Source organism: Gracilinanus agilis, chromosome 5, assembly GCF_016433145.1.
Source record: "Gracilinanus agilis isolate LMUSP501 chromosome 5, AgileGrace, whole genome shotgun sequence".
NCBI lineage: Eukaryota > Metazoa > Chordata > Mammalia > Didelphimorphia > Didelphidae > Gracilinanus > Gracilinanus agilis.
In genome coordinates, this window is record NC_058134.1 from 43,549,882 (window position 1) to 43,573,694 (window position 23,813).

General features: G+C 41.4%; 1 protein-coding gene across 2 annotated transcripts in view; it reads left to right on the forward strand.

Annotated features, from left to right (window-relative positions):
• The first annotated feature begins 1,785 nt into the window (after positions 1-1,785).
• Positions 1,786-23,813, forward strand: part of SLC6A20 (solute carrier family 6 member 20) — a 46,662-nt gene continuing 24,634 nt past the window's right edge. Inside the window, exons 1-3 of one of the 2 annotated variants that reach the window (XM_044678611.1) lie at positions 1,786-1,915; positions 15,622-15,762; positions 20,755-20,846. In XM_044678611.1, coding sequence (XP_044534546.1) covers positions 1,786-1,915; positions 15,622-15,762; positions 20,755-20,846 — 363 coding nt within the window. The remainder of the gene's footprint in view (positions 1,916-15,621; positions 15,763-20,754; positions 20,847-23,813) is intronic. The other variant, XM_044678612.1, reaches the window with a different exon arrangement.

Consider the following 23,813-nt stretch of genomic DNA (forward strand, 5'->3'; position numbering starts at 1 on the left):
TGAAAAATAAAGCAATTGTAAGAAATGATGACTATGAGAAATTTTTAAGCATGTAATATAGTCATGGTTTTCAAAAACTTGTCTTTTTGTGATCTGCTTTGCATACAGACCTATTCATTTTTATAGGTATTATTAAATTAGGAATTTAAAAAACAGCCACAACCTTTGTGGGAAAACCTCAATTTATACACCAGAAAGTAAGAATTCACATGACAAAAGTGACTTCAGTAGCAGCTGCCTGCATTCACATCAAATTTTATTTCCAGGTCACTAGAAGCATCAAATTTGTAAAGTGGAAGGGAGGTGGATGCCACACTGAACAATCTCCTTTCTAGTAACAAGAGAATGGGCTATAGTAGAAGAGATACTGGCTAGCTTTGGAGATAGAAAACCTAGGTTTGAATTTTTAGTTCTCCTACTTGGTAATGAATAGGTAATAAATTGGTAATTAACCTGTTCTTTGAGGATGTCCCCAAAGTCTTAGGGCAGCTTTAAGCTTTGGACATTTTGTATAGCACTTTGTAATCTACAAAGAGCTTACTTATTTTATTTCATTTGAATATCACAATGATTCTGAGGTCTAGAGGAAAAGTATAATTCCTCCCCCCCTCCAATTTTGCAAATGTGAAAACGGAGGCTCAAAAGGGTTAAAATAAGTTGTCTGTAGTCACATAGCTACTAAAATATCAGAGACACGTATTGTACCCAGATCTCCATGACACCCAGGTCCAACACTCTAGCCACCATACCTTCTACTCATGAGTGCTTGAGCAAATTGCTTAGCTTTTCTCTTTGGACTTCGGTTTCCTCATTTGTAAAATGAGTGGCTTGGACAAGGGGATCTCTAAGTTTCATTCCAACTTGAAATCCTGTGAAGCTTCATCCCTAGAGAGATGAAGCAATAGTCATGAAAATAGTTAAGCCTTTTAAAAAGTGCTATATAAATGCTAAATAGTATTAGTATCATGTTGTAATAATGCTTTATAATAGATTAGTTATTACTATTATTCTGACCAAATAGGGTTGTGGTAAGGGGAGCACTTTGTAAACCTTGATAGCTATTGGAAGAAGTTCTGGGCTTGTCTGCTTTTCCTTTGGGGCTGTGAGACATCTGGACTTCAGATTCCTCATCTCTAAGATGGGCGTAATAATACCTGTACCATTTGCACTCTCCTCCTCGGGCTGAAGGGACCTGCCTCACAAAAAGCCCTTTCCAAGCCATGAAATGCCATAGAAATGCAAGCCCCAAAAGAGGGCACAGCTGCCCACTCTCTTGTTGTCCCAGTGAGAGGAAAGGGAGAGGGAGCCTGGTAGGAGAATGAACTTCCCAGATCTATCTGCATTGCCTTCTGTCTCCAGTTAAAGAGGCCAATGAACAACCCAAACTCCAAGTGGAAGTTTTTTTCTGGGACAAAGTTGGGGCGGGGGTGGGGGTAAGGGTAGAGGGGTAAAGAGAACTAGCCCTTCGGCCCAAGTGTCCCTTTTATAGCATTGGTGGACTGGCCCGGGTGGGGTGCGGGTCTATAATCTATTTACCAGCATTCCTACTACAGTGTGTGCCCGTTAATAAGATTAGTAATTAAAATGCTTGATAACAATTGGCAAGTGTGCTTCCCTTTCTCTGTAGTGGGCTGGGCTGGCCGCAGTCTCTGGCTGGGCTGGAAGAGCACCTGAGATAACAAGGAAGGCACACAGGCTCCCAGGAACCCAGGCACCCGCGGACACCAACGCTTGGAAGTCTCTAGGAAGCCTCTGGAGCCCGTAAGCAGTGCGCGGGGAGCCGCGATGGTGGAAATGGAGAAAGCCAGACCTGTGTGGAACAACCCCTTACAGTTTGTGTTCGCCTGTATTTCCTATGCGGTGGGACTAGGGAACGTCTGGAGGTTTCCCTATTTGTGTCAAATGTACGGAGGGGGTAAGTAAGTGAGGTTTTTGCTGCTCCATCCTCTGTTGGAAGGATCCGGAAATGTCCGTGCTAGTCTTCTTTATGCGTTTGTTGGGTTGGATGGTCGTTACTGCCGCTTTGTAACCCCAGAAGAAGTATTACTCCTCTGCCCCCCCTTCCCCGAGAGCTCGAAGTCTCTCTCCCCTTTCCCATCCGTCCTTTAAGTTCCCCAAAGAAACTTGGACCCAACAACCGCTCGCCTCCTTTGCCATTCCTTTCAGCTAAGCTGTGAACAGGAGAAAGAAGGGGAAAGGAATCTTAACTAGGCTCTCTGTATGCTACTGACACTCCCCCTAAGCTCCCCACTGGAAGAACCAAGCGCCTGGTATTTTTGAGCCAGGGCTGCCGGACTTGGGGATCTATAGATAGAGAGCGCTTTAAGGAGCAGATTAAACAGGCAGCCGACATTTAAATGACAAAGACGACGATCTGGGACAAACCCTTTCTTTCCGGAGTACAGCCTCTGCGTGGAAGTTTCCTTGCCTATTCGGAAAGTTGGCCCCCAGCCTCCAGGACCCTGGCCAGCGGGCGCTACAGCCTCCTGCCCATCTTTGGAAAAGAAAATCAATTGCATTGATTGCAATCCAGTTTTTTTCCAAATTCAGTAGAGCGTGGGAGTTTGGTGGGGCTTTGGAGTTCTAGAACACCGAGAAGACCGAGAGTCTCAGGCTCCTTCCATCCATCTCCCCTCTTTTCCATACCGCTGGGTAACTAGAGAAGCCAGGGCACCTGCTCCCCTGTGAGGGACTGTTGTAAAGTTCAGCTATTTCACTGAACAGCTCATCTTAAACCGGAACATTTTTCAGAATGAAGGCAAGGAATCTAAAACGCAACGCTATACTTTTATATTTTAAAATCCCAATAAAAGCAGATAGTTGTTAGGAGATCGGATGGTATCATGGACAGGATGCTAGATTTGAAGTCAAAAGATGTGAGTTTTAAACCTCCCTTTGACACTTACCAACTGTGTGGCCTTGGGCAAGTCATAATTTTAATGCCCCCATCCTCAATCTCCTCGTCTGAAAAGTGAGAATTTGCTCTCTAGTCTCTCTTCTGTCTCTGATTTCTCTATAATGATCATATTGGAATGTGTATGACCTGCCTCTCTTTACATCCTCCTACTAGAATGAAAACTCTTAGAAGGCAAGGACCAGATTGAGGATTCTTAATCTGGGGTCCATAGGCTCTTAGTTTCAGGGCATCTGTGAACCCGGGTGGGAAAAAAGTACATCCTTGCTTTCATTTCCCTTTGTTTTCCTTTGTAATCCTATGTGTTTTATTTTATGCATTTAAAAACAGTATCCTAAGAAGAACTCCATAGGCTTGGCTAGACTGCCAAAGTGATCTGTGAGTCCAACAAGATCTGGAAGTCCTAAACTAGATGAGGTCCCTTCCGGTGTACATCTATGAGCTTGTGACTCACTGTCATGGTATGAAGTAGACCTGGGCTCCCAGAATAACAAAAGATCTTAGAATCCAATCTCAAAATCAGATTTCCTCTCCCTTCTGATCTTGCTCTCCACCTCTCCCACACCACCAGGATGGCTAAACAGCCACATGATGTGGTTATTAGAACCAACAGGATGTGACAAACTACCTCCTTTTTTCCTAAACGTTCTGTTCCTGGAATCTGTGGGTGAATGAGCCCAGGGAGATATGGCCCCATTGGCCCATATTCATGAGGCACTGCAGTAAAATTCTGATCAAGAATGGAAATGCTACCAAGGGAACTTCAAGACCTTGTGGCCCCTGAGAAAGCACCAAAGACTGGTTTTCACATCCTGCAAAGTATTTCACCATTGTTGATTTGCAGGTGAAGGTAATCTGAGCCTAGGGAACTAGTCCAAGGATCAACCTCCACTCTTAAATGAAAGGGGATTACCTGACCTTTGTGCAAGCAATTAGTTCTCTCCTAGCTTTGAAGAGAGATTAACATAGAATGGATGAACTTGAACCACTAAATAGGGAGTTAGGAGACCTAGATTTGAATCCTAACCCACATGCTGTGTAACCCTAGGTAAATCATCCTACTTCTCTGTGTCTTTTTAAAAATCAGCTGTAGGATGAAGGAGGCACACCAGTTCATCTCCAACATCCCTTTCAGCTCAAATACTCTTCTGTTCTGGAGGGAGGAGGGGAAGGAGCTGAGGAAGTAGGATTGCTCCTCAGTACAAAGTCTAAGGCTCTGTCATCCAACACCTTCTAAGGTGTTGACTTTTTATCATGCATAGTTTTTAGTTATCCTTCAAGCACCACCCCCTCCATGAAGCCTTCTCTGATCCTCCCTGGACCTGCCCCACTTCAGTCATGAACTCTTGCTCTCTAGTCTCTCTTCTGTCTCTGATTTCTCCATAGTGATCATATTCTAATGTGTATCACCTGCCTCTCTTTATATCCTCCTATTAGAATGAAAACTCTTAGAAGGCAAGGACCTTGCCTGGATTCATCTCTGTATCTCCAGCACTTAGCATAATGTGCTGTGTATTTCTTGTGGTTTTGTTGAGTCATTTCAGTTGGGTTGATTCTTTGTGAGCCCATTCTGGGTTTTCCTGGCAGAAATACTGGAATATTTCCTTCTCCAGATCATTTTACAGATGAGGAAACTGAAACAAACAGGGCTAAGTGACCAATGTTCAACGCACTTGAATTTGCTGGCTTCATTATAAGATCTAAAGTTGTTGCCAGGTTTACATGGATCCAATTATTTTCCCTCTTTGAATATAAATTTCTTCCATTTCCTATTTTAATAAAAAATGAAGGTAATAATTCTTGCAGTACCTATAATACAGTGAAAAGAGTAATGGTTCTAGAGTCAGAAGTCCTGGGTTCAAATCCCATTTGTGATGCTTATTATTTGTGTGACTTTGGGTTGCTTCACATGCCTGAGCTTCAATTTCCTCATCTTTAAAATGGGAGAGTGGGAATAGATGACCTGTGGGATCTCTCCTAGTCCTAGATCTATGATTCTAAGAAACTTGCCTTCCCTCAAAGTGAGGGGAAAGCCTTTGCAAACCTTAAAGGACTACATAAATGTGAGTCATCATAATTGTTATTTCTGGTCTTCCTACCATGTAATTAAATAATATGCAAATAGGTCCTTTGCCTCCAGAAGTAGCCACAAGGTAAATAGAAAAGTGCATTTTGGAGTTAGGAAGACATGAGTGAAATTTTTCCTTCAGACACAGAGTAGCTGGATGATGTTCAGCAAGTCTTCTAACCCCTCAGAGTCTTGGTTTCCTCAGCCAAGGTGAAATAGTGATCATATGTTCCTGGATGGTCTATGCCATAGGGATGTTGTGAGGATCAAATGAGAAAATATGTAAAATGCTCTGTGAACAAACCATAAAGAATCCTATAACTTGGATAGAGCAGGGGGTTTTAAACTGGAGTCCATGGATACATTTGGGGAGCTGGTAATTTGTTTTTAAATATTTCATTTAAATAATTATTAATAATAATTATAACTAATCTGTAATTAATTGGATAATTAAAAATAAATAATTTACATATTTTAACAATTGCATTTCAATATAGTTTCTTTTGAAATCATTCATATTTTGCTTTATGCATTTAAAAATATTAAAGGGTCCATAGGCTTCGCAGGGGCAGCTAGGTGGTATAGTAGATAGAGAGGACATTGGGCTTGGAACCAGAAACTGAGTTCAAATCTAGAGTCAGACACTTACTAACTATGTGATCCTGGGCAAGTCACTTAACCCCGTTGGTTCAATATCCTCATGTGTACAAAGAGCTGGAGAAAGAAATGGCAGAGCACTTCAGTGTTTCTGCCCAGAATACTCCAAATGGGGTCACAGAGAGTTGGCCACAGCTGAAAACTGCCTGAATGACCAAAAACTGCTTCATGAGTCTACTAAAGGCATCCATGACAGATAAAAGATTAAGGACCCCCCAGGACTAGGTCTGGATCTATAACTTCACTGGTATGAGGAACTTCTGGCTAACAAAACCTCTCTCTACCAATACAGGTCAGTGTTTCTCTGCTCTCTATACTCTTAGAGAGCTGCCCATATCACCAACAGGTTCAGGGTTCATACATCAGATCAGATGTGAACCTAGGACTTCCTAGTGCCAAGACCTGCACTTCCTACAATATCAGGTTGCCTAAGTCATTGTGAGCTATTATCATTACTACAGCTTTACACCCAGAAAATATACAACCCCACTTCCCCCCCCCAAAAAAAAAGCATGTGTGAGTCCACCAGAAAAGAGATTGGGTGACCTTGAAGGTTGTGGCAAGAAGCTGCCTTCCCCTACTGCTGCCCTCCAAACAAAGGACTTGTTTATGAATCCCACAGTCAGGACATAATTCCCAGAATAACATGGATTAGAGCTCAGAGTCCATTTTGGGGGCTTTCCATCTCTTACTGTGAAGACTGTTCCTTTGCAGCCCTTCCGAGAGCCCAGGCCAGTGGAAGGAATGTTAATTCTGAAGATTAAACTCCAAATAAAGAACATCAGTGTGACCCCAAGTAATCAACTGGCCAGGGCTTCACCAAATCCCTTTTTTGGTCAGGTCAACAGGTCTCCAGGGCCTCCACAGAGAACATTTCCAAAGGAAACCTTGCTGGAGCTGTCCATGCTGGAGCTGGTTCTGGCGGCTTTACCACCCCTCTGCAGGAGATCAGGGGATAAGCAATGTCTCTCTCCCTCCACTGGGGAGATTTCAGGGCACCATGAATGGATGGGGGAAATGTATTTATTGGCAACAGCTTTTGTTTCCTTCATAATCTAATGATTTTTATTTCATGCATTTAAAACATTGTTGTGAGAAGGGTTCCCCAGATTGTGCTGAAGGGGCCCATGGCACGTAAAAAAGGTATCTAGAGCCTAGACACTCACTGACACCCTCAGAGGAAGGATTATAGGACTGAGGGCTAGAAGAATCCTGATGTTCATCCAGACCAACCCCTTCATTTTACAGATGGGAAAACTGAAGCCCAGAGATGGGAAGTGATTTGCTTTGCACCAAGCAGTCAGACTCTTACTCTATCTCTTCTCCCTCCCAATCCTGTACTTTTTCTACTTTTCTACTTCTTTCTGTCTCTATCTCTTTCTCTGTCTCTCTCTTTCTCTCTGTCTCTGTCTCTCCCCTTCTTTCTCTGACTCTGCTTCTCTATCTCTCTATCTCTTTCTCTCTGACTTTGTCTCTGATTCTGTCTTTCCTCCTCTCTATGCTAGTTAGATCACTGGACCTGGAGTTAGGAAGAGCCAAGTTCAAACCTGCCTTCAAACACTTACTAGCTGCATGACCCTGGGCAAGTCACTTAACCTCTGCCTGCCTCGTTTTCCTCATCTGTAAAGTGAGGATACTAAAAGCACCTATTTCACAAGGTTGTTGTGAAGAACAAATGAGATAAGAATTGTCAAGTGCCTAGCACAGTGCCTGGACAAAGCAGGCGCCCTGTAGTGGAGAGCATCATTATTACTGCTGTTGTTAGCCCTCTTGCTACTAGTAAAGGGTGGGTGAGCACTTGTAGTGTCAAAGAGGCTTTAAGTCACAGAGAGGTTGGGTTAGAATATGGCAATGAACTCCTTCAACTGAGATTGTGTGAACCCAGAATAGAGAGGTGGCTGTGAGTTAATCTGTGAAAACTTCCTGTTGGAAAGTTCTGCCTTGAGTCCTGAAGGAAGTGTTATAATACATTTGTGTCCATACAGCCTTACTGTTACACAAGAGAGAATTAGGTCTCTAGCTGTCTCTAAATAGATAGCATAGATAGTGTACTAGGTGGAGCATTGGACTCGTAGAGAGGAAGACCTGAATTTGAATCCTGCCATCAGACACATGTGTCTCTGTGCAAGTCAATTAAACTACCTGTGCCTCAGTTTCCTCATTGTAAAATGAGAGGGTTGAACTCAATGGCCTCCAAGATCCCTTCCATCTCTAAATCTATGATCGTCTTGACCATCTGTGACTAAAAAAGCAAGACTTCCTAGAGAAGCCCATGAAGGAGAAGGGAGAATGAGGTGGGAAAGTAGGAGGGAGTATCAGTGTTGGATTTTACTGGTGATTTCTGTCTCTAGAGGTGGTGTTCTATGGAGATTAATATCAGACTGAGATGTGAAGGTCCCCGAAGCATCCTTTGGGTCATTCTGTGCTTTGAAATCTATGGAGGGGGTGGTCAGTGAAGTAGCACAGTGAATAAAGAGCCACGCCTGGAGTCAGGAAGACCTGGGTTCAAAAATCAGACACTTCCTAGCTGTGTGACCCTGAGCAAGTCCAATTTGCCAGCCCTTGCCCCTCATCTGTCTTAGAATTGATACTAAAATAAGAAGTAAATTTAAAAAAAAAAAGAAAAAGAAACCTATGGCAGGGATCTAAATCTGGTTTAGAGTCAGTCACACAGTTTAGCCACATTGACTGACCCTGCACCCATCCTTTCACCACACCACACACACAATCACACACTGGTTCTGAATTATTTAACCCACACTCAGAATCACCCCTAGAGCTGTGTAGGCTAGGTCCAGTCAGAGTCTGGGGGCTCTCCTACCCCCACTTTGAACTCGGTGAAATCTAGTTAATGTGAACATCTGGAGGGGATCATCTTGAAGGAGGCAAGAAAGGGAGAGGATGTCACAAAAGAGTGACAAGCAGTCTGGAGGAAATGGCAGAAGGGGATGGGAGACCTGGTCAACAAGGATAATGATCCGGTGTGTCAAGGAGTCAGTCTGACAACTCTTCTTCACCCCACCATAAATGCCATCTTCTCCCTAGAACTGTCCTGCCTTCCTTTGTCACTCCACCTGTCTGCCCTCCCATCCAGTAGCAGTAAGGGGTCCCTCAAAGCAGGAAGCCCATGGGGACTGATGTGCGGGCTAGTGCAATAAGCCCAAGTTGGGAGGCAGAAAGTCTCGATTCAAATCTGGACTTTGCCATTTTCTAGCTTCGGGTCCTGGGGCAAATTGCTTCCTTCTCCGAGGATCAGTTTCCTCAACTGTAAAATGTAAGAGGTAAAAACTTCTACTGCAGCTATCTCAAAGGGTTGGAGGGAGGAAGGTTTTTGTTCAGCTTTAGAGCATTAGAGAAAGAGGAGGTGTCATTGGTCACCCTCCAGGGACAGTTCTATCTGGACCAGACTAATTGGACCTCTGATTAGAGAAGGGGATGCTACCTGAGCCCCAAAGAGGATATTACTATCTCTTAAAGAGAATGGAGTTTCCACCTGAATTCTGCCACTGGCAGCCCTCTACTGGACTTGGAACCCCGGATCCAGCCTCGGCTCTAGCACCATCTCCTTCCTTCAGACTAGGGTGTTCTTCTTGTCATTATTATCATCCCCTTTCCCAGCCCCAAATCACCAAGTTCTTAATCAAAGGATCATAGAGTCTGATCTAGTCCAACCTTGTCATTTAACAGATGAGGAGACTCAGTACTAAAGTGAAATAGTTTGTGTCTAAGGTCACACAAAGAGGAAGCACTAGGAAGAATTTGAATTCAAGACCTCTGATTTCAAACCCAATATTCTTTCCATTGCACCCCACTGACTTGATTTTCATGTACCCTGTATTTCCTTGTCTATGAAGATGCTTGATTCCCCAAGCAAAAGCTGAATTGCCTTGAGAGCAAGGACTAGTTCGCTTTGGTATTTATATCCCCAGTGCCTGACACATAGGAAGAAGCACTGAATAAATGCTTATTGACTAAGTCTTGATTGATTTGTGTTAGCCCTGGGGAGGAAAGACTATTCTTAAAGTGGGATGGAGGGATGTTGCATATACTCAGAATCCAATAACTCCACAGTTCAGTTGGGCACTTAGAGGCATGCCCTGACTGCAGGGACTTTTAAAGGAGTGGGAATGGGGAGAACTAAACTAAGGCAGGGTGCCTGGGACTTTGACTCCAGGCACTAAGAGTTAAAGTCTTTCAGTAATGTAAAAATAACAGAACTTGGCATCTAATTGTTGTTCAGTCATTTTTTCAGGCTCGTCCAACTCTTCATGACCCCATTTGGGGTTTTCTCAGCAAAGACCGTAGAGTGGTTGGCCATTTCCTTCTCCAGATCATTTTGCAGTTGAAGAACTGAGGCAAACAAGGTTACGAAACTTGCTTAGGATCACACAGTTTATAAGTGCCTGAGGCTAGATTTAAAGATGAGTCTTTCTTTCTCCAAGCCCAGGGCTCTATCCAAGGAACCCTCTAATTAACTGTCCTCTAATCAGCAAAATTAGTTAAAACCATAAACTCCATGAGCTTTTTTCCACTGACAGCTATTTCCCCCAGGGGTTGCACCCCACATGAGCTCCTCAAAAGCCCTGCTATGTCCCCACCCCGTTGTGATTTGTGCCTCTTGTTCCAGGCACAAAAAGTACTAGTTGTAGCTTTCAGCATGGGGTAACAGTGACCCATAACCTCTGGACACTCCCTGGTGGCAAACAGCCTTGGAATCCAGCCATGTGCTTGGTGGACATTGTCCAGCTCCTCATGCTTTCCTCCCTCCTCAGTTGCTAGCTGAGAGACTCTCACTTTCATTTCCTTGGCCCGGTTCTCCTTTCCTGGCCTGGGGCAAAAGTTCCATCAAGCCTGTTGGAATCCAAACCAAAATGTTTCTGTGAACGTAAGAACAAGCCTCCTGTCAACCACCACCTGGCACCCACAGCATGGTGGGTTCAAGGGGTCAGGACGTGCCACTGGTCTTTCCACTTTTGCCCTCTCCCTTCCTGTGCCCAGGCTCAGCTGCCATCTCTGGGGTCATCTCCTTCACAAAGTCATCTTTTCACCTGCCTAATTCCTCTTTAAACTATTGTGCTAATGTGCCCCTGGCAGGACACAAGAACCAGCCCAACTGCAAATAAAGAGCATGTAATAAAAGCCATTTAGAATAAATAACTCTAAAGGGAGAGGAAATGCCAGTGTGAACCCAAGTCTATGTAAAATCATAGTTGTTTTTTTTTTTTTACTAGATCTGTGATCTCATCTGTATTAGGACTTCCCAGAGAGGAAAGTCCCTCTATTGATGCACATCTATACCTGCTCTGTTGTTGTTCAGTCATGTCCAACTTTTCATGACTCCTTTTGAGGTCTTCTCAGCAAAGATCCTAGGGTTGTTAGCCATTTTCTTCTCCAGCTCATTTTACAGATGAAGAAACTGAGGCCAATAGGATGAAGTGACTTGCCCAGGACCACATAGCTAGTTAATGTCTGAGGCTGCATTTGAACTCCAGTCTTCCTGATTCCAGTCCCAGAATTCTATTCTTTTTTCAACTAAATGTAGAATAAGTTTTTGACAATTCTTTTCTGATATTTTGCTTTTCAGATTCTCTCCCTCCCTTCCCCCTTCCCCAGGTGGCAAATAGTCTGATATAGGTTATACCCATGCTTTCATAGTTCCCATTTTTCTTGTGAAAAAAGACACATATCACACAATAAAAAAAACTCATAAAAGAAATAAAGTGGAAGATGACATGCTTTGATCTGCAGTCAGATTCCAGAAGTTCCTTCTTTGACCATGGTTTTATCATGAATCCCTTGGGATTATTTTAGAACCTTGCTTTGCTGATAATAATTTAGTCTTTTATAGTTGATCATCATATAATATTTCTGTTATTGTATGCAGTGTTTTCCTGGTTTGGCTCACTTTGCTTTGCATCATTTCATAAGTCTTTCCAGGTTTTTCTGAATTCATCCTCTTTGTCATTTCTTATAGTGCAATAGTATTCCATTATAACCACATACCACAACTTGTTCAGCCATTCCTCAACTGATGGACATCCCCTCAGTTTCCAGTTCTTTGCCACCACAAAAAGAGTTGCTAAAAATATGCTTGTATACAAAGGTCCTTTTCCCTTATCTCTGATCTCTTTAGGGTATAGACCAGTGATTCCCAAACTTTTTTGGCCTACTGCCCCCTCTCCAGAAAAAATATTAATTAGCCCCCTGGAAATTAATTTTTTTTATTTTAATAGCAATGAATAGGAAAGATAAATGCACCTGTGGCCATCACTGCCTCCCTGGATCAATGCAGCACCCACCAGGGGGCGGTGGCACCCACTTTGGGAATCACTGGATAGACCAAGTAGTGGCTCTGCTGAGTCAAAGGGTATGCAAAATTTTGGCATGGTTCCATAATGCTCTCCAGAATGGTTGTATTAATTTACTGTTCCACCAATGGTGTATTAGTGTCCCAATTTTCTCACATATTCTCCACCACTTATCATTTTCCATTTTTAGCCGTGTTAACCAAACTGGTAGATATAAAGTTGTATTTGTTTTATTTTAGTATTGTTTATTTATGGTATTTTATATTATTTATTATAATCTGCATCATAATTTATAATTATTTACTTATATGCTTATTAATAAATAATTATTTATAGTAATATTTAGTATTAACTTAGTATTGTTTTAATTTGCATTTCTCTAGTCAAAAAATTGGAGCATTTTTTCTTTTGACTATATATAGTTTTCATTGCTTCATCTGAGAACTGCCTATTCATATGTGGGTAATGCTTTGTATTCTTGTAATCTTGACTCAGTTTTGTATATATTTGAGAAACGAGGCCGTTTTGTCAGAGACACTTGCTATAAAACTGTTTCCCCAATTTGTTGTTTCCCTTCTAATCTCAGTTGCAATGATTTTGTTTGTACAAAACTTTTCAAAATTATCCATTTCATTTTTTGTGATGCTTTCTCTGTCTTGTTGGGTCATAAATGATTCCTGTATCCATAAGTGTGACAAGTAAACTTTTTCATGTTCCTCTGATTTGTTTTTAGTATCACCCTTTATGACTAGATTAGGCATCCATTTTGACTTTATTTTGTTTTATGGTGGGAGATGTTGGCCTATGCCTAGTTTCTGCTATACTATTTTCCAGTTTTCCAAACAGTTTTTGTCAAATAATGAGTTCTTCCCCACAAAGGTTGGATCTTTGGGTTTATTAAACACTAAGTTATTATGATCATTAACCACTGTGTGTTGATTATCTAACCTATTCCATTGATCCACTACTCTATTTCTTAGCCAGTACTAGATTGTTTTGATGATTATCAGTTTATAATATAGTTTGAGATCTGGTACTCTATCCTTTTAAAGAGTTGACTGTGGCATTGAGAAGTTAAATAATTTGTTGGTAATAATCAGCAAATAATAAAATAATAGCTTAATAATTTTAAATAATCAGATTCAATGTGAACTCAAATCTAATTCCAAAGACAAGTCTCTAACCACCAGACAATTCTGTCATTAATTTATGTTCTTTAATAATATAACATATTTTAGAAGAAAACGCATTACTTCCATACCTGGAGGACAGAGAAGTTTGGTTGCTCAAATGGCACATCTCTTAAGGTCTATATAGCTCACCTGGTGGCAACATGCCCATTGTGATTAACAGGAAGCATGCTGTGTTATTTGCAAAACTATTTGATGACAACATACACTGGTGGCCCTCAAACTTTTTGATCTCAAGATTCCTTTATGATCTTAAAGATTATTAAGCACCCCCAAGAGTTTTTGTTTCAATGGGCTATTACCTGGCAATATTTATCATATTTGAAATTATAAGTGATTAAATTTGGAAATATTAATTAATTTTTAATAATAATAACCAACTACATGTTAACATAAATAATATTTTTATGAAAAATGACCATATTTCCTATAGCAAAGATGATGAGAAGAGTGGCATTGTTTTACATGTTTTTAGAAATATCTTTAATGTCTAGTTTAATAGGAGACAACTGGATTCTCATATCTGCTACTGTATTCAATCTGTTTTGAAATGGAGTTTCGTGTTTGAAGAAAATTGGACCTCACATAGATGTGTAGTTGGAAGAGGGAGAAAGCAAAGCATATATTAGTATTATTATGAAAATATCTATTAGTATATTTTTGCTGTTATTCAGTTGTGTTCAACTCTCCATGACCTCATTTTGGGGTTTTCTTGGCAAAGATACTGGAGTTACTTGCCTTTTCTTTCTCCAGGTCATATTACAGATGTGGAAACTGAGGCAAACAAAGTTAATTGATTGGCCTAGCTTCACCCAGCTAGTAAGTGTCCGTGGCTGGATTTGAACTTAGGAAGATGAGTCTTCCTGACTCTAGGTCTGACATTCTATCCACTGTGCCACCTATCTGCCATATTAGTTAGTAGATATGTAGTTGAGAAAGAGAGAAGGCAAATAATATATTATTATGAGTTTTGACCTTGCAGACTCTCTGAAAGGGCTTTGGAGATCCCAAAGGATTCAGGGACCGTACTTTGAAAACTAAGTTTTTCAGCTAAGTGGCTCAATGGATAGAAAGCCAGGCCTGGAGAGGGGAGATCCTGGATTCAAATCTGGCCTCAGACACTTCTTAGCTGTGTGATCCTGAGCAATTTACTTAACCCCACTTGCTTATTCCTCTCAATCCCTCCTCAATCGACTCTAAGACAGAAGGTAAGAGTTAAAAAAAAAAAAACCCTGAGGATATCCACACTACTGTACCCAGAGTAAGACTGGTGCTCAGTCATAACTGGAATATTCTCACATAGGACAGAAATAGGTGAGGGGTGAGGAGCACTCAGAGGACTCTCTGATGTGAATATGTTTTGGAGAGCTGACCATCTGACTCTTCTTTTCAAAGCCTTTTGGGGATGGGAAGAAAGTAGAAGAGATCAGGTAGAAAGTAGCAGAGCCAGGATTTGATTTTGAAGCATTGGGGTAAGTGCCTAGAAGAGAAAGAAAGACAAAGGCAAAGTTTCTGCCCTCAAAAGGCTTAATTCCAATTGGGGAGATGACATGTCAATAGCCAAACAAGACCTATACAGGATAAATTGGAGGTGACCTCAGGGGAAAGACTAACATTAAGGGAGATGGGCAAAGGCTTCTTTTAGAAGGTGGAATTTGAGTTGAAGGAAACCAGGAAGCAGAGATGAGGAGGTAGAACATTCCAAACATGGGGGGAGAGCAGAGTTGGGCTAAAGAATTCAGCTGGGGTTGCAAATACTCTCCAAGAACCTTTCTAACCCTTTCAAGAACCCAATGTCCTCTCATCCTACTCTTTTTCTAAAAACTCCATTCTGGTCCAAACAGACTACGCACAGTCTCCAGGCACATTTGGTCCTTTCTCATCCCCATGCCTTTACTCAAGCTGTTCCTTTGGGGTGTCCTTGTCCCCCCATTTCTGCTAGTTGAAAACCCACCCAGCTCAATTACTACCTACAATGCTGCCCTATGATGCTCTTCTAACCAGAAGTGATTTCACCTGTTTTGAACTCTCATTCCACTGTACTCTTATTTATTTTGATGCTCCATGTTTCTGACCCTATTGTGCCTGCTACAAGACTGTAAGCCCATTGAAGACAAGGACTCCATCATCTTCTTCTTTTTATTTTCTTCAGTACCTAGAGTAGACTCTCATCAGGTTGGTGCTCAATAGGTGTTCACTGAATTGAGCAGACAAGAAACTGAACTGCGCAGCAATGAAATTCATAGGGTCAGAGCCTAGAGGGGGAAGAAAACCCAGATGATTGCTTAATGCTCTAGTCCCCTTGTTGGACAAGCGAGGAAATGGAAGCCCCCAGAGAGGGGAGGGGACTGAGATCAGAGACTTAGCAGAGCTGGTTTTTGAAACTAGGCTCTCTGACTCCACAGCCAGCATTCTCTCCAGGACATTCTACTTGACTCTCCAAACTAAAGGGCAAATATGATTTCTGCTTATTTTCTCCTGCAGGTGGATTTCTGATTCCTTATATCATCATGCTGGTTGTCGAAGGAATGCCCCTCCTTTACCTAGAACTGGCAGTGGGACAGCGAATGCGGCAGGGGAGTATCGGAGCATGGAACATAATAAGCCCCTATCTTCGAGGAGTTGGTAGGTCCCTCATACTTGCAGTCTTATCTTGCTCACCCCATCATAGCAGGTGTAGGTCCCCATGGGGAGGACTATATTCCATCTAATGTAGAACACTGAGTTCTGCATTTATCAGTATATCTGTTAATACTAGAAGACTTCAAAAGAAAAGCTTGGTTACAATAAAGGTCAGGAAGAGATAAAAGTGGATGAGAAAGGAAGAGATGAGTCAGAGGAAAAAGAGAAGATTGGTTATCTACAGAACTGCTGAATCAGGTAGTCATTTGGATAGTAGGTGAGAATATTGGGGAGTGGGAGAAAAAGGAGGATTTAATTGGTAAACTCAGCCTCCCAATGCACCTGTTCTTTGACTTATAGCCATAGAGGGTTGCCTGTGTCACTAAAGAGTTAAGTAACTTGCTTGGATTCCCAAAACTAGCACATGTCAGAAGTAAAATTTGAACCCACATTTCTTCACACTGTGATCAGCTCTTGTCACTAGGAAAGAAAGAAACTGGCATTTGTTAAGCTCCTACTGTTGTTCAGACACTGTGCTAAGCACTTGACAAATATCTCATTTGATCCTCACAACAACCGTGGGAGTTGGGTGCTATTATCATCCCCATTTTGCCATTGAGGAAACTGAGGCAGGCAGAAGTGAAGTAACTTGGTCAGGGTAAAGCAGATAATAAGTGTCTGAGGTTGGATTTGAACTCTGGTCTGACCGGTGCTCTATGCATTGTACCCTTTAGTGACCTCTATACCATGTTGCCAATAATACATTTCTCATAACTTTCCTGAGATGCAGGCAATATAAGTATTATTATCACAATCTTACAGATGAGGAAACTGAGACTCTGAGATCAATCAGTGTGCCTGGGATTGCCCAGCTATTGTGACTTGAGAAGAATAAGACTAATCTTGCATTATTTATTTTTGATCCTATTTACAATTAATTGATTTTGTCCTGTAACTGCTTGTTATGGTTCTTTGTCCCTGATCTTCAGACTTCAGCTGGTTCATAAGGGGTTAAGTTTAGAAATCCAACTCCTCTGCTAATCACTGATTTATTCTTGCCTCAAGGAATTTTGCTAACTTTGGGGAATGTGTGAGAAAGAGAGGAAGTCAAACCTAATATCTTCATGCACCAAGCTAGCCTTCAAGGATGTCTGGTTTGTGGTCTAAAAGTCTGGCCACAGTTTTGCACGTGTGTGCCAACAGTGAGCTCTTCTTAGGCTCATGAGAGAAGAGGGGTTGTTCCTAGTCCCCATTACCAAACTTCCAGCCAACCATGCTGTTCCCTGAGCTTCAGCTCTCTAACCAGTCATGTTGTCCTTAATTCCATTATATCATCTACTCTTGTTCAGTCTGTACTCTCCAAAACCTTTAAAAAGGGAGCTGTCCAATCTCTTTATGGTCTTTGGCATGAAAAGAGGCAAGTCACTGACCCATTTATTGATAGGGAACATGCCCCTGCTAAAAATGTTGTCTTGCTTGGAGATCTGCCTCAGTTTACTCCTTTTGTTAAAATTCTATTGAAATAGATTTGAATCCAAATCTCTTGACTATAGCTCTTGTTCTTCTTCCCTTTTATTACTCTACCTCAGCAACATGGATATAATGGAAAAAGAATACTAGATCTGGAATCAAAGGGCCTGAATTCAAATCTCCACTTTGCCACTTTCTAGCTACATCATCTCTCTGGACCTCAATTTTCTCATCTCCAAAGTGAGGGATTTGGCCTAATTGGCCTTGGGGTTCATTCAAGCCCTAGATTTAGGACACTATGATTCCTTCCAGCTCTACTTCTAGAATCTGATGTTCCTATGAATGCCCTCCTAGGAACTAAAGCTAGCAGACAGAAACAGGTCCTAGTCAAACTCTAGCTGTCTTGGCCAAAGAAATCTGCCACCATGTTGCAAGCAAAGCAAGACCTCTTCGCTTCTTCCTTTGCTGTTATGGATGCCACTGAATGGCCTCTCCTGCAACCTACCTCTCTTCTATCCTGCCACCATCTTGCATAACCAGCTCATGGTCTACAGATAAAGTGGCAGTGGAGTATTTTAGGTGGATCTATAATTTATTAGTCTAGAAACAAGGTGATCCCAAGTCAGTCTGGATAAACTTGCCGGGGCAATGGAGAGAGTCACCAAAATGTCCTCTAAACTCAGGCTACATTTCACCATCAGTGGCCAAAGTCAGTATTCTATTTATTCTGAGTTCCAAGAGGGAGGATAAAAATCGCAAGTGATGCACACTGACATATGTGTTTGCCACAGATTCAATCCATCTGCCTGGTGTTGATGCCTGGGAGATGAAAGTAACTCTGCTGTGAATGACTGTTAATTTTTAACACCTGGGATGTGCTGTTTTTCAGTCCACATTGAGTAGTGGGTAATTATTAATAATAATCACTGGCATTTATATAGAACTTTACATTTTGCAAAGCACTTTGCAAATATGGTTTCATTTTAATCCTTACAACAACCTTGTGAGATAAGGCACTATTATTATCACCATTTTACAACTGAGGAAACTGAGTCAAAAGTAAAAATGAGTTACCTAGGATTATGCAGTTAGTAAGTGTGTCTGAGACCAGCTTTAGAACTCAGATCTTCCTGGTTCTAGGTCCAGCATTCTAACCATTGTAACACCCAGCAGTCCACTTAAAGAAATCAGTTAAGTGCTCTGATAGGAATTCTTAGTTACATAAATCTGCATCTTGGCCACTTCCATCTGTTGCTCTAAGGCAGTAATGGTGAACCTTTTAGAGATGAGTGCCCAAACTGCAACCCTCACACTGCATGTGAGCATCCCTCTTACCCCAGACAGGGAAGGGAGAAAGCACTCCCATTGGGCTGATGGGCAGATGGGTGGGTGATGGGAGAAATGTCCTCAAGCATGCATGGAGAGTGTAAGGGAAGCAGTCTTCTCAGGTGCACTCCGGCACACGTGGCATAGGTTCACCAACATAGCTCTTAGGTCAGTTCTTTGGAACCAAGTAGAGCAAGTCAAATCCTTCTGTCTGTAACACATACTCAGATACATGAAGATCATTCTGGTGCCCTCCAGATATTGTTTTCTCCACATCTCTGATCACTTCCACCAGTCCCTATATATCATATTCTCCAGGTTTTCCCCTTCCTAGTTACTCTCTTCTAGACACATTCGAGCATAGCTGTGTTCTTCTTAAAATGTGACACTCTCAATGGAACCAAAATTCCAGATGTGATCAGTCTTGAACACTGAGCAGTGGGATGATCCCCTCCCTCACTGGAGACATCACCCCATGATGTCATTGGTCCTCTTAAAAAATGAAGAATAAACAGCATTGGAGACACTAAGATTTTATGACTGTAGCTTTAGACTGCTTTGCCTTTTTTTTGCTGCCCCACTGGATGCCTCTGGTTTTGTTGTCCAACATGTCTGTTCTTTCTCCCACAAATTAGATAAGCACGCCATCTCTTGCCTTCATCCAAGTCATAGGGGAAAATGTTGAATAGAATGGGACCAAAAGGGGCAGCTAGATGGCTCCGTAGATAGAGTGCCAAGCCTGGAATTGGGAGGACATGGGTTCAAATCTGGCCTTAGACACTTACTAGTTGTGAGACCCTAGACAAGTTATTTTACCTTATTTGCCAAGCCTTTGCTGCCCTTCTGTTGTAGGATTGTTCCTAAGATAAAAAGTAAGGGTTTAAAAAAAGAATGGGACCAAAGAAAGATCCCTGGAGAACTCTACTGGAGACCTCAATGGAAAACCATCCATTATCACTCTTTGGACTCAAAATCCCAATCTACCTAACTGCTGTATCATTCAGCCCACTTCTTTCTATCTTGTCCACAAGAATATGAGATGAGACTTTGTCAAGTGGTTTGCTGAAATTCTGGTATACTTTGGGTTCAGTGTTCCTTTAACTTACCAGGTCAGCATCCCTACCCAAAAATGAATAATAATAATAATATCTAACATTTATATTGGGCTTTAAGGCTTGGAAGAACTTTATATCTGTTAGCTCATTTGATCCTTATAACAATTCAGTAAAGATTATAATTATACCCATTTTACAGATGAGGAGATTGAGCACAGAAATTACTGTGGCCTGACTTCTTCTTGATGAAGAAGCTATGTTGACTCTTAGTGATCTTTGGCTCTCTTTCTAAAAGCTCACACATTATTCTTTGAATAATATATTCTAGAAAGAGAAGGAGAATAAACCACAATCAACAAATATTTATTAAGCACCTGCTGGGTTGCTCTGTGTAAGGCACCATACAAAGCACTAAGGAGGTGGGGGGGGGGGTATAAAGAAAGACAAGACAAGAGTCTCTGACTTCAGAAAGTTTATGATCTAATTAGGAGGATGAGACATGATACAGTGGAAAGAGTGTTAGCTCTGGAGTTAGAGGGTCTGAGTTCAAATTCTGCCTCTTGTGCTCAGGACCCATATGACTTTGAGCAAGTCACTTAACTTCATGGGGCCTCAGTTTTCTGACCTGTAAAAGGGGGGTTAGATTAGATAACCTCTGTTGACTCTTCCTGTTCTAGAACTAAGATCATATGGTATAATTTACACCAGACAACAGGACCACAAGGTAGGGGTTTCTAGGTGGCTTAATGAATAGAGCACCAGGCCTAGAGTTGGAAAGACCTGGGTTCAAATCTGGCCTCAGACATTTCTTATCTGTGTAACCCTGGACAAGTCATTTAACTCCCATTGCCTAGCCCTTACCACTCTTCTGCCTTGGAACCAATGCACAGTGTTGATTCCAAGATGGAAGGCAAAGGTTTAAAATAAACAAATAAGCAAATGAATGAATAAATGAACAAGGGAAGGAACAAATGAATGAATAAATGAATAAATAAAAAGAATGCATAGAGAAACAGGGAAGAGATCCTCTTTGGCTGGAGCCTGTCCTTCCTGCTCACGGGGGCCCTGAGCCTTGCAGTGAAGGACTAGTTGTCATCATGACTGCAGAAAACCATCAATGATTGGTCCTTGGTCTTGCTTTCAGGCATTGCCAGCGTGGTCGTCTCCTTCTTCCTCTCCATGTACTACAATGTGATTAATGCCTGGGCCTTTTGGTACCTCTTCCATTCATTCCAGGTAACTAGGGAGGCTTTGGCAGTCACACCAGGGCTGGGGAGAGAGTCACAAGGAGGCTGGAATTGGGATCTATGTTACTCTGGGGGGGGGGGAACTGGGGCACTGGAAAATGAGGCAGATAATATTCATCTGGACAACAGGCTGAGAGCAAAGCAGGATGTAACGAGGGGAAGTGACTGGGGTGGGAAATTTGGGAGAAGCGTCTCCATTGGAGGATGGCTACCTCCAGTGGAAGTGCCCTCAGCCCCGTATGTTTGTATCTTCCCTATAACTTCTGGGGGTTCATTGTTGAAAAATCACTGCATATGGCTTCATAAAGGAGATTCTAAGGAGAGAGAACAGCGACAAGTCACTATGAGAAGATAAATGGAAAGTAAAGTGAAAATCCTGCCACCAAAAGAATATGATGACTTTGCCTCTCCTACACTTTCTTCTCATGGTCCTTCCCTGCCCTCTGACTGTCGGGGTAAGATGGGCTCTTATCTCCTCTGTTCCCTTCCAGAGCCAATCCTCAGGGATAGTATCTTTCCTTTCTGTGGGCTCCCTTCTGGATATGAATTTCCATCTCCCCAAAGGTTTTCCTTTCTTTGACTGATTCTGTTTTTTGACTTCTCTGTCCTGACACTGATGTCTTCAATTTGATGATTCAACTCAAACAAGGCATTTAATAAGAATTTCCTGTAGTAACAATAAATTCTTGTTTAATTTTTGAATCATGGCCAACTCTTGGTGGACCCCTTTGGGGTTTTCTTGGCAAAGATACTGTAGTGGTTTGTCATTCTTTCCTCAGTAGATTAATGTAAACAGAGGTTAAGTGACTTGACCAGGGTCACACAGCTAGTGATTGCCTAAAGGCAGATTTGAACTCTGATCTTCCTGACTCCATGTGTACCACTCTATCCACTGAGCTAGATAGCTCCTAATAGTAATAATAAGTGGTATACATTTATATAATGCTGTAAAGTTGGTGAGTTGTTTTGTATATATTCTCTCACTTGAACCTCACAATAACTGGAGTATAGGTATTATTGTTCCCATTTTACAAAGGAGGAAACTAAAACTTTGAGGTAAAACATAGTCATACAATTAGCAAAGTGTAATTGGGAAGATTCAAACCCAGGTCTTCCTAACTCCAAGTCCAGCAAAAAGGCACTTCAATAACCTCCTCCCTTTTCTCTTATCTTCTTCTCACCCAGCAAGGAAACAGAGAACAGGAAATGCACTATAATAGTCACTTGGGAGGAAGAAAACTATGTCCCCTTTCCTCTAAGCATGCTCTAGTGGATTTGTGCAATTGTAGATTCATGGCCAGAAATAATTTGCATGTATCTTCTGGTATCTAGAAATACTCTTGTGCCCAATTCAAACAGTCCACACTCAGAATTTAAACATTTGTCCCCTTGACAAAGCAATAGCATTATTAGGTCTATGCCACAAAAATATCAAAGAAAGAGGAAAAGAACCCACATATACAAAAATATTTGTAGTAACTCTTTTTTTTTGGTCAAAAGAATTGGAAATTGAGGAGATGTCCACTAATTGGGGGATAAATACTGATGAATGTGATGAAAATACTATTTTACTGTATGAAATTATGAAGGAGATGGTTTTAGAGAAACTCCAGAAGAGTTATATGAACTGATACAGAGTGAAGAGGACAATTTATATAACAATTCCATAATGATAATCAATTTTGAAAGACTTAATAACAATGATCAACACAATTAGACCAAACACAATTCCCAAGGACCCTTGATGAAACACACTATCTACTTTCAGATAGAGAGGCTATAGACCCAGAATGTAGATCTAGCATATTTTCTTTTTTTTTTCTTTCTTTCTTGAACTAAAGAGGGGTCTTGTGCTAAGGGTAGCATTCTTCAGGGAGTTGTTGTGGATCCTAGACTGCATACTGAGCAGGAAGCAAGCTCAGAGACTATCAGCAACTGTGTGGCATGACCCCAAGAGTACAATGAAGCATCATTTCTAGACTCCAGTCCAGCCCGAAGCCTGTATAGGAACAATCTAGGAAATAATCCCAAGGGATCCTGTTAAGACCAAGAGATCTGAAGTTCAACTTTTCCCTGGGTGAGATAACTCTAGGAACACTGAAAATTTTTAGGTCTCCAGCCTGAGAAGACCTGAAATCTTAGACTAAGACAAAACTCAAAATCCCAAGGAAGAACCAGCCTAGGTATTCCTTCTAGAAGCATATAGAGCCTAGATTTAACATAAAGTCTGAAGTCAGGAAGTAAGCAAAAACAACTTTTAAAAAATAATTCCATCATAAAAAGCTATTATAGTGAGAAAAATGCTTGAGACACCAAACTAAAAGAACGATACCCAAACATAGGCAAATAAAGCCTCAAAACAAAATACAACTTGGGCACAAATTTAACTAGAATTCCTAGAAGAGATGAGGTAAGAGGTTTTTTAGGAGCACCTAATATAATGAAAACGAAAAACTAAATAAAAATAAAAATCACTTACATTTTATACATGAAATTGGAATGCTAGAATAAAATATTGGAAAAGAAATCAAATCTATGGAAAAAAGAACTGAAAATCAGATTTAGCAGTCTGGCCTAAAGAAAACCAATAAACTCTCAATATTAGAATGAACCAAATAAAAGTTAATGATTCCATAAAACATCAAGAAATATTATAGCAAAGTCAAAGACTGAAAAAATAGAAGAAAATGCAAAGTATCATATAGCAAAAAGTTCTGACCTAGAAAACAGTTAGAGGAAAGATATTTTAAGAATAATTGATCTATCTGAAAGTCAAAAAGAAGGAAGGGAGGGAGAAGAAAGGAGGGAAGGGAGAAAGGAAAGAAGGAAGGGAGAAAGGGAAGAAGGAAGGAGGGAAAGAAGGAAGGAGGGAAGGAGGGAGGAAAGGGAGGAAGGAGGAAGGGAGGAAGGAAGGGAGGGAGGGAGGAAGGAGGGAAGGAAGGAAGGGAGGGAGGGA